Source organism: Talpa europaea (assembly GCF_964194135.1).
Source record: "Talpa europaea genome assembly, chromosome: 8".
NCBI classification, from domain to species: domain Eukaryota; kingdom Metazoa; phylum Chordata; class Mammalia; order Eulipotyphla; family Talpidae; genus Talpa; species Talpa europaea.
In genome coordinates this window covers 43,674,980-43,687,356 of record NC_140075.1, presented here as the reverse complement: position 1 = coordinate 43,687,356, position 12,377 = coordinate 43,674,980, and the positions used below count along the sequence as shown (strand labels likewise).

The 12,377-nt window shown below is 35.1% G+C and overlaps 1 protein-coding gene across 1 annotated transcript in view; it reads left to right on the top strand.

The window, feature by feature from the left end:
* RFX7 (regulatory factor X7) overlaps nt 1-12,377 on the top strand; it is a gene marked incomplete at both ends in the record, with an annotated part of 89,720 nt that overhangs the window by 63,314 nt on the left and 14,029 nt on the right. The window contains one exon of the mRNA XM_084240390.1: nt 952-1,074. Coding sequence (XP_084096516.1) covers nt 952-1,074 — 123 coding nt within the window. The remainder of the gene's footprint in view (nt 1-951; nt 1,075-12,377) is intronic.

The following is a 12,377-nucleotide window of genomic DNA, read 5'->3' as shown; positions in this document are numbered from 1 at the left end:
AGAAAAAGTAAAAATGCTTGTATGCAACATGATAAATGTAAGATGTTTTAAGTACTTGGAAGCATTACTACATTTTCATTATTAAAAGTCTAGGAAGTACAGAAAGAAGTTGCTAGTTCATGCATTCTATTCTTAAAAAGTTTCTTTACCCTTTTTGAGTATTTCTCTTAATTTATTTCTTTTATATATGTTACCTTTAACATTTTGTTACTTTAAAATTGTATACAAAAAAGAAATGAAATAAAAATTCTATTTACTGTTGACCTTTTCTTCCTTGTACCCCCCCAAGAAAAAATTTGTACCAAAATTTATAACTACTTAAATCATTTTATGTCCTAGAAACTTGCTCAGTATATTCTTTGACATTAAATAAGTTGTTTTTGTAACTCACTGAGATGAATACCAGAATCAATAGAAGAGCTTTCTTCATAACATTTTGGTGTCCATTTCATAGAAATACTTCTATGAAACTATTTCATAGAAATAGTTTATAAGTGACACTGCCATATAATAAAAACTAAGGTGTTTGGTAGAGGTATTGATCTGGAAAGGGGAGTCAGTTACAAGAAAGACTGTAAAGGAAGATTTGTCATTTCATGATCATACCTGGTGTGATTCCAACCTGGAGCATACAGTAGTTTAGAAAGATTTTGATGTTTTCCATTACTTTGAAAGTTTGATTATTTGGTAAATTTAAGCAAATGAACAGGCAAGCAAGAGAGGAAATATCCACTAGGAAGTAATTTGGGCCAAAACCAATAGCTTATATTTTTAATGCTCTATCTCCTATGCCACTTTATAGACCATGTGGAGGGATTAACTTCAGTCAAACACTAACTGTAGAAAATGGCTCACATCCACAAGCGGGACAATGTGTATACAAATAACTAGGCATCTATTATACATCCTTAGTTTGGCTTGTTAATTTATATGCTTTTGTTTTACTATTAGTGATCAGAATGCCATGTCATCTAGTCGGGCACAGCAAATGCATGCCTTTTCCTGGATTCGAAATACGCTAGAAGAACATCCTGAGACTTCACTGCCCAAACAGGAAGTCTATGATGAATATAAGTAAGTAGTATATGTGTACATCAGGCATGGCGATGTATTAAAGAGCTTAAATGCTATATAGTGATTTGTTTTATCTTTGGTGTGAATACCAGACTAATTTATGGGAATTTAATGTAGACATCTCTAAGATTCCTGCCCTCTCTCATGTACTTAGTAGCATACACACACACAAACACACACACAATAAGGGACAAGATTATGGAGTAAAAGGACTTCTAGTGTTATTTTGGATGATGGAGGAAAGTTTGATGGTAGAGAAATAATGACACAGGATTGCTGAATAAAAGGATTCTTGTAGATTTCTACAGGTGACAAAAAGTTGTATTTGAAGTTAGAAGGAGACTGGAAGGCAATAAATAAATTAGTGCATAAGGAGAAACTAAATTGTATTTTGTATTTAGACCTTTAAAGTCTAGACTTTCATGAATCCAAAACTTTTCTAATCCTTCTCTGTACCAATCAAAGAAAAAGAAAAGTTTCTGGAATGTTATGAATTACTTATGGACAAATAAGTTCAGTATCTTACACATGTTAGATACATATTTGATTTCCAGACATGAAACAAAATTATCAAAACTAATGAGCCCTTCTGGAAAGAACTTAATAGGTGCTAAATCTAGTCTTATATGTCAAATAAGTGCTGTTGTTAGCCAGTATAAGGTGATACAAAGGAATTACACTTACTTAGGAGGTTATTGGTATCTAAAAACAAAACTGTCTACCCTCATTCAAAATGTTGATTACTTCACCTTAAGAAAGAGAATGCAGCTTGAGAAGGTCTAGAGAAAAATGTCTGAAACACTCAAGGAAATAATGTTAAATGGAAGAAATTTTGGGTTTTTTTTTTTCCCTTTAAAAAATTAAGCTAAGAGTGAGCGTGATCCAAGTCTATAAAGTTCATCCTGACAGTAATACAGTAATTTATTGAAAACCTATTCAAGTTTTATTCACATGTGGTGCAACTGGCACTGGGAATTTTAAAAGTGTTCCTACTGTTTCTCCAATGTTGACACCTACTACTTTAGAGTACTGGTTCTCATGAAGGTATATTTGCCCTCCCTCTCACTCCAGGTATTTGCCAATGTCTAGAGATATATGGTTGTCAAAGCTAAGCTGTGTTAGATGGTGGATACCAGGTGTGCTATTTAACATCCTACAAAGCCCAGGAAAGCCCCCCAACAACAGAAATTATATCTGGTCCGTTATAAAAAATGCTATGGCTAAATACCATTTTGTTGGAACTCTTGCTGCATCTGTGAAATTTGATTGTTCAAGCAGATGTTTTGTATTTTCCAGCCTAGTCTGTTAGAGACTCTTTTTTTAAGCATGAAAGAGAGGGACACACAGACATAGATGTAGGTAGGAAAGTAGGTAGGTAGGTAATAGTAATATCACTGATTTTTAGTCTCTTTAAGGCCTTGAATATCCTTAGTTTTTCCATATTACTTGTATGATTGATGTTATACTGGCAGCAAAGAAGTACTTAAGGTACCAATACACTCTATCCTTTATAAAATTGCTTAAATAAGCCATATTTTAACATTATTTTAACAAAATGGTGATAATCAGGACACTTTATATTTATTTCAGTACGTGTTAGTTGGCCTCTTTTACCAAATGTTTTGTTGATTGGAAATGAACTAGTCTGAAAAATATAAAGAACTGTTCAAAATGTAATTAATGTATTAAAGTGTGTATGAATTTTTATTCATTGATGCCTAGCTTCAGGAAAAAACATTTCAATTTTTTTTAAATTTATTTTATTTATTTATGCATAGAAGAACTGGGGTGTAGACCAGAAGTGCAAGATGTGAGAGGATTCATCAGAAATAGAGTAGGGAGCAAAACAGATGGATTTACTGAAATACACAGGTGAGGGGAGCAGCAGGCAAGACCAGAGAGCTCTGCCATGCCATATGTGGGTTAGCTTCCTGCCTGGAGATCAAACTCAGGCCTCAGCAAAGATAGCACTGAGATTTAACCCCTATGCCACAAGGAAGGCCCCACTTCAGAAAAACTTTTAAGGACAAATACTGATGGTTAATTATAAAAGTTTAAACACTGTCCACTATATTTGTTTTTTAATTAAGTTCTGTAATTACACTTATGAATAATAGAAAGACACCTGTGAGGTCAAACTAATTTAACTGCATACTCTAAGTAGGATAGGACTATCCTAACTTGGAGTTTCTCTACCCTGCCCCATTTATGCCATATAACCTGCTGTATTTTTGCAGCTAAAATAAAATTAAGAAATTACATAGGGGCTACATAGGCATTTTTATTTCACTTTATTAAATTTGCCTTTTATATAAAGTGTACAGGCTACTCCAACTTTTCAAACCTTTAACAAGGTAGTTTGTCCAGATATTTTTGTTTTTACTTTTCACTGGGTTCCTCTGTTAAAGGATAAAGAAGGGAAAATGAGGATGAATAAATACAACTTTACAAACAACGGGGTATTCCTCCATGGGCCATCCGAGAGCAGAAGCAGTTTACACTGAATCTCTACTGGATCAAGAAGACCTTAAATAATGAATTACCCATAGGAGCAAAATTCCAAGCCATTTAGTTCAGCAAAAAAATCCACATAAGCATTTAGTATATGTGCTGCCGAAGTGAGTATCACATAAGCTTTTAATAAGGACACTTTATTGTGGGTAAATATATTTTTAAGCTGTATTATTAGATACAGAGTTTTTGGTATCATTTACAAATGACTCAGAAAGATCTTTATAAATAACATACTGGAAAGAACATCCCAATATTGTAACATGGCCAAAAACCATAGTACACATTATCAGAAAAAGAACAAAACTAAAAAAACCAAACATTTCACCCTTTACAAAACCAAAATGCTGCCAGGTAATGCACCTTGGCACTCTGCCAAGTAAACACTGCACAAGACCTTCATGAAATCCTAGTTTTGAAGATAACATTTTTTTTTATAGAGGCTTGTTTTATTTATTTATTTGTTTGTTTGTTTTGTTTATACATGCACTGGGTACAGTCAGAAGCGCGGGAGGGTAAGAGAATTCGCCAGAGCAGGGAGCAGAGCAGGCAGAAGGACCGAAGTACACTGCTGAGGGGAGCAGCAGGCGGCAGGAGAGGTTTGCGCGCCATGTGGGACCCTCCTCCAATGGCCGGGGAGCAGCTGGGGATCGAACTGGCACCGCAGAGGCCACGGGCAGCTTCGCAACCCGGCGCTCAACCGCTGCGCCACCGGGGAGGCCCCGAAGATAACATTTTTTAATATTGCTAATTTTTTTTTTCATTGTCATCATCATTTATACTGAAGAATTACTTTGTTTTCAGGGCACTTTCTCCTCCAACTTCCTATTATAAAAAATTTCAAAAATAACTGAAATTTTGAAAGAATAATGCAAAAATATTCATAAGAAAGAGTAAAAATGCAACCATTTTCAACAAAATAGAATTTGAGAGAATTATGTGCAGCAAAGTAAGTCAAATGATTAAAACAACTACTGTACATCTACATAGCAGATGATTTGACAGCAAAACACTTTCAAAAAAAATAGTAGACATAAACATCCTGAGAACTTTGGGATTAAGAGGAAGGGGGAATTGTATTAGTACTCAGTGCTACAGGTTTTGGAGTACTACCAGGCAAACACAGGAAGTAGAAGGAGAGTTTCTAAGTAGAAAAAGAAATGAAACTATCATTATTCATAGGTGATATGATATGTGGAAGATCCTAAAGACTCCATCAAAAAACTATTAAAACAATAAGTGACTATAGCAATGTCAGACTACAAAATCAGCATACTAAAATCCATAGCTTTTTTAATATACAAACAATAGAAACTAGAGGTCTTAGATGGCAACATAAGAAGATGGAAGAATATCCCATGCTCCTGGATAAGGAGACTCAATATAATCAAGGTGACCATCTTTTTTGTTTTTTTTTTTTTTTAAGTTTTTTTTATTTATTTTATACAAGAACCCCAGGGTACAGGCCAGATGTGTGGGAGGGTGAGAGGATTCACCAGAGACAGAATGGGAACAGAACAGGCAGACTGACGAAATACACTGCTGAGGGGAGCAGCGGGCGAGACAGACGACAGGAGAGGTCTGTCATGCCATGTGGAACTCTCCCCGGTGGCCCGGGGATCAAACCGGTGCTGCAGAGGCTGCGGGCAGCTTCGCAGCCCAGCGCTCAACCGCTGCACCACCAGGGGAGACCCAAGATGACCATCTTGCCAAAAATAATACACAAATTTAATGTAATCCCTATCAAAATCCTAGCAATATTTTCCAGAGAAACAGAACCAAAATATTTGAAATTTAATATGAAACCACAAAAGGCTTCCAGTTGGAAAAGCAGCTCTTAGAAAAAAGGAGAGAAGCAAAGTTACCATGTTACCTTACGTCAAACTTTATTATAAAGCAACAGTTTTAAAAACAATATGATACTAGCACTAAAATAGATACATGGACAACTGGAACAGAATTGAAAGTCCAGAAGCAAATCCACACATGTACCAGCACCTAATCTATAATAAAACATCAATGTCTGTAAAATGAGGAAAAACTGTCTATTTAATAAATGGTGCTGGGAAAATTGGAAAGCTACACATAAAACAATGAAGTTGGATTGCTCACTTATAATATGCACATAAACAAGTTCCAAATGAAAGAAAAATTCCAGATGTATAAAAGATAAAGACATGTATCCTGCAGTAATCAGCTGTAAGAGGAAAAGCATTGGCGATATGTTCCATGATATCAGAAATAAAGATTTTTTTTGATGACTCAACCCCCTTTGGCAAGAAAATTAAAAACAAAAATCAACAATTGGGATTCTTCAAGTTAACCTCTTCTCTACAGCAAAAGAAAATATAAGACAATTAAATATACTGTTGAGTGGGAAAAATGTTTACCTATTATATAGTCGATATGGGATTAATATCTAAGATAGATAAAAAACGTAATTCAACAATAATAAAACAAATAATCCTATTAACAATCTGGGCAGCAAATGTGAATTGACAATCCACCTAAGAGGATATCCAGAAAGCCAAAAGATATGTGAAAAATATGTTCATCGTCACTTCAATAAAAGATGCATATTAAACCTCACACTCATGAGAATGGTACATGTCAAAAAGATACCCAACAACAAGTGAAAAACAGAACCCCTATTTTCACTATTTGTGGGAATGTGAACTTGTGAAGTCATTATGGAAGGCAATCTGGATTTATCTTAAAAAATTAAAATGGAAATAACCATATGAATCAGCAGTGCTACTCTCCACAGAATATGGAACCAACATCAGCAAAATTTATATTCCCACAATATTCATATTAGCAATAGCTGCAATAGCTAGGATATGGAAGCAGCCTACATGTCCTTCAAAAGTGATTGAATCAGGATGTGGTGCATGCATGCATATATAGAGACATAAGAAAGGGTGAAATGTCATCATTTCCAACAAAATGCAGGGAATTTGATAGAATTATGTATAGCAAAGTAAGTCAAAATGATAATTTGATAACATAAAACACTTTCAAAAACTAGGGCATCGAAATACCTCCTGAGGACTCTGGGGTTGAAGGGGGGGGGGCAGGGAAAGGGATAAGACAGAAGTGGGGCTGAGGGGGAGGCCAGTCTTCCGGGTGCTGTTCTAGGAGCGGGGTATACACACAGTTTCTACCCTCAAGTTGCTTTCCTTCTAGTGGAAGTGCTGATGGAAGTGGTGACTCATAGGCAATAAAAACATAAAATATGTAGAACCTATGGGAACTACAAAGGAAAGAAAGTAGTGATACAATAGAGTGATGGGGTGGGAATGGTGTACTTCCTGAAATGTGGCATCTAGGAGTTGTGTCGGTAGCTGAAAAGTGAAGGAAATAAAAAGAGGTAGGGGGAGAGAAAGGGACAAGGGAATACAAGGGTTGGTGGTGGAGAAAAATTATCTTAAAGATACTAGTGGGAAAGAATTATAGATATGATGCTAAGACTACGACAATTGCTTTTGTAACTATAATACTTTTATCACAGATAAGGAAATTCTGTAACCCATCTATTACCTGGCTTGGAGCCAGTTTTAACATAAAAAAAATTACCATTTTTGTATACTACATCACTGCTAATCATTTGAGAACAGTGAAACCTTACTGAGATGCAAATGGAATTAGCTAGCTCATGTCCCAGCAAATGAGTCACTTTTACTCCCCAGTCTAAAAGTATATGATTCAGATTCATTCAGCAGTAAAAATCCCAATTTGCTGCTTTTTGTATATTAAGAAAATTATTTACAGTAGATGCAATTACAAATTTTTGTTTCGCTTTTTAGATTTTTATCTTTTCAGACATAAATCATATTATAGAATAGTGTCTGACATTACACAATTGAGTGAATTTCAGTTTATTCATGGGATTATGCATCAGCTACCACTATGCCAGAATATTTTGATTACTTTCCCAAAGTAATTAAGCCCCATATCTATTATCACTACCAGTTCTTCCTTTCTCCCATTCCCTAGTAACAAATGATCTTTCTGACTCTGTGAATTTGCCTATTCTGGAAATTTCGCATACATGGGATTATATCAGTATTTCATTCCCTTTTAAGGCTGAATAATATTCAGTAACATAAATATGCCACGTTTTGTTTATGCATTCTTCAGTTGATAAACATGTGCATTGTTTCTACTTGTATAAATATGCTGCCTCTAAACATTTTTCTATGAATTTTGTAATAATTTATTTATATATATTTTATATCATTGTTCATTTTTGTACAATGTTTGCTTTCCTTTTCTCAGGTGTAGTCCCTATAGAATTTCCATCACCAATTCACACATGCTCCATCACCATAGTCCCTTGTGCTCGTCCCACCCTCATTTTGATCCCTCTCCCTCTCCCTCCCTTGCAGAATGTCTCTAATTTATAGTTGTCTGTTTATTTTTGCTTTGTTTTGTTGTGTTTTTTTTCTATGAATTTTTGTATGGTTATGTGTTCAGTTTTCTTGGGAATATACCTAGAACTGGGCTTGCTAGATTATATGTTTAACCTTTTTTTAATATTTTATTAAATCTCTATTTGGTAAATAGATTAAAACTGATGGGGTGATTTGTGGTACATGAGTTTCATAAAGAGAATTCATAAAGACAATATAGCTCTGTTTTATTTATTTATTTATTCATTTTTTTTTTAATTTATTTATACAAGCACTGGGTACAGTCAGAAGCGCAGGAGGGTGAGAGAATTCGCCAGAGCCAGAGCAGGGAGCAGAGCAGGCAGAAGAACCAAAGTACATTGCGGAGGGGAGCAGCAGGCGGCAGGAGGGGTCTGCGCGCCATGTGGGACCCTCCTCCGGTGGCCGGGAAGCAGCCGGGGATCGAACTGGCACTGCAGAGGCTGCAGGCAGCTTCGCAACCCAGCGTTCAACCGCTGCGCCACCAGGGAGGTCCAAGATAACTCTGTTTTATTTCACTATTAAAGTGCTTTTTTGTAAGCAGGTGAATAGGTGCCACAAAAGCATTCAAAAAAATCATATAGTTAATCAGTCATTACAAATATTCATTGACAGAAAGACTTCTCGGGTAATGCTTAGTTATTTATCTCTTATAACTATGATTTTGAGTGTAATTTAGCTTACAGATTCCACAGTTCTACTTTACTATTTCTTGTGTGATTGCAGTGTTTTTAATGCATGTGCAAACAGAACACAGTTTTCCATTGTTTGTTTTACTTGTCGCTTCTGAGATTGTAGGTAAAGTGACCTATTAAACATGAATAAAAAATAGTTTCACTTATCTAGAGTTCCACATTCTGTGGAATTCAGTTATAGTTACAACATCTGGAATTACTCCTCAAGGCACAATCTTTTACATGAACTTATTATCAACAGATTCTCTTTGTGCAGTCTTATTATTATTCAGTAAAATAGCTTCCAGTATAAATAGCTTCCAGCTAATAATTACCTACACAAATTGTTCACATAGTTATTCTCTTAATGCCAAATTCTAAATGGAAGTTCATTTTTTTCTTGTTGCTATAAATTTAGACATCTCTTAACTTACATGGTGCATGTCAGTTAAAACTTTTTTCCCAGCATATATACTTGCCTCTTTTTTTTTTTTTTTTTTTTTTTTTGATTACAGTAACATTGCTTTACAGCATTGTGTATGATTTAGAGATATGTAGGATCACACCCGTCAGGAGTATTTTACCATACCATATCCACCACCCAGGCACTGGAAGTACTCCACCATAGTCCATTGTGCTTCCTACCCTACTTTACTCTCCTTTCCTCTTCCTTCTCCAATAGCCTCAATTCTAGTCAGATTTCTAAGGTTTGTTATTGGTTTGTTTTTTCCTATCCCTTTGTTTTGTTTCTCTGTGTTCCACATGTAAGTGACACCATCTGGTATTTGACTTTCTCCTTGTTACTTATTTTACTTAGCTTAATCCCCTCCAGTTCCATCCATGTTTTTGCAATAGTCAAGAGTTTATCCCTTTTTTATAGCTGAGTAGTATTCCTGTGTGTGTTGTGTGTGTGTGTGCGCACGCGCGCGAGCGCATGTATCTTCTGATCCACTCATCTGTCTTTGGGCACATAGGTTGTTTCCATAATTTATTGTAAATAGTGCTGCAGTTGAACATAGGAGTGCATATATCCCCTCAAATTAGTGTTTGGCAGATCTATTTTTAAATTTTGAGAAATCTCCATACTATTTTCTACAGAGGCTATACCATACCAGTCTACATTCCTGTCAACAATGTACAACAGTATATATTTTATTTCCTAGCTTTGCCTTTCAAACTTCTTCATTAGTCTATTTCCTTAACTGTTGTTCTCTGTCTTGGGCAATCACAAAGTTGATACTTGCCTATGATTATTTTTTACAACTTCTCTTCCATATTTTCCACTCCTCATGGGAGAAAGCTTTTGCTTTGGGCAAGCTCCAAGATGAGTTAGATACAGTTTGTAGGCGAAGTCTTTCATAGAATCCACAACACAAGACAAATAATAATAATTCTTTGGGAATGAGATTTGAGAGAGCACCATCTGTTATGTTTCTTCTGGTGGTCATGAGGCTGAACTGGGATATGGTTTGTTACTTCTCAAGGCTACTCCTGGAGAATGGGGGAATCAGACCGGGCAAGTTAAAATGACAGAATGCCTTTCCTACTCAAAGTCAGTCATTTTTCTTGGATAAATGCTCCCCCACTTTGCTGCAGGCCTTGGGTTAATTTCTGGAGTTGAGACATTGATATTGATCAGCTTTTCCAGTTTTTCCATTGTTTTTTAGAGAAGTAAATTTCACTTCTCCTTACTATGCAGTTTCCACTGATGTCACCAAAAATGTAAGATTAAAATCCATGAATGTTAAAGGGCCAGAAATATTAATGTGCAGTTAGCTATCACACTTCATTGAAAACTGAAATGGTCAAGTAGGTGAATAGCCATTTTAATCATAAATGATAAAAACTGTTCACCCTGGAAGATGAAGACGACCTCTGCAGAGACTTTCTTTAAAAGTCTGTGAAACGTATAAACTATGAAAAAGACTCCATCTAATTTGTTTCCCATTGCTGTAAAGTCCAAAACATTTTATTCATTAGAGGAAAGTAGCATTGTACAGTAAAGAAAGATTGGATTTTGGAACTAGCAATATTGAAGTTTGAGTAGTTACTTATGCAAGTCCTGGGGCTTGGTACCCATAGGCAAGTGCTTAATCTTTAAAGTCATTTTTCTTTCTGTTCCTTTGTAAAATGTAAAAATACTATACTGTTTTTGTTTAGATAAAAAGGTTTATGTGCAAGGTTTATCACAATGCCTAGTGTATGGTAAACCCGATATGTGGCAGCACTTGTTACTATTGTACAATCCAACATTTTGTCCTGCCTCATGCCTCATATAAATCATATTTTGTATAAACTTCTCTTCTTCCTTCCTGTTTTTTACCATTCATCCTACACGTTAACTATTTTGAACTTCTCAGATTTCAAACACACACACACTATTCTTCTCAATTTTTGTTCATATTTTCTTCTACCTGAAATAGGTCTGCCTCACTTGCCTACCATGTGATTAAACATACTTATTTTGTTAAGACCCAGGTTTAGTCCACTTTCTTCATATGCCATTATATCCTTTATTATCGACTTGAAAATCAATCCCTTCTGTAATCACATGGCTCACCTTATTTGTATCTCTGTCACATTTTGTGGAAGTGTAAAATAAGAAGAATGCACACATTGTAGTTGTGTGAGTTGGTAAATTTTCACAGTGAATATACTGATGTTAACATCCAGATCAGTAAACTTACAATCATCATTATCCCAGAAGGCCCCTTGTATCCTCTTCCTCAGCAATATGTTGGTAAGATTTGTTTTGTGTTATTTAGGTTTATTCATTTTTATTGCTGTTCTGTATTCCCCTTATGAATATACATCACAGTTCTTTGTCCATTCTACTGTGTATGGACACTTGGCTTCTACTAGGGTTTTAATTCACAGTTCCTTGATGACTCATAAAGTTGAAATACATATATATGGCTAATTTAATATCCTCTTGTGTAGAAGCTTTTTAAGTCTTTTTCCATTTTGCTCTTCTCTATAATCATTAAACACAGGTAAATATGTGTTATTTATTTCTAGTGATATTGTTTCTAGAAGAACACCATACTATATTCATTATAGCTGTATTTATTGATTTGAAATTTTATGCAACAAAACAGATTGAGGACTGATGAGCATTTTTTAGAAGGAAACTTTTAAAAATGTTGCAGTATCACCAGTGAACATATATGCATTGAATACCCATCATATATAAAGGTCTGCTTAGACTTCAGTGTTATATAAAGATCCACTCACTAACTACCATTGCAAATCATCTTTACTTCTTTGTTTCTTAGTTTCCCATCGACCAAATGGTATATTTATACAAGATGATGTTGGAGTTCATAAGAGGGTTTTTTTTTTATGTATACAAGTTTGTTTATATCCAAATTTTTCCTTTTACTAACATGATTTCATGAATGTTTGTGACTTTTAAAGAACTATAATGTAGTAAAACTGGATTTGAGTGGAATTTCAGAAAAGAGAGGATGGTTCATTAGGAATTCACTGAGTCAAAACTAAGGTCCCCTCCTTTAGAGTGTGTTTGTTCCTAATCTATATGCAGTTGATAATCTCTATATTCATATATTCTGAATATTGTGTGAGGTTAATTTGAAACAAAGAACTAAGACAACCCAAAAAAAGGAAATTAAGTGTGCCAGTAAGTTTGCTCTTTGCAGCATGATCACTATACACAGTCTTCATTTAA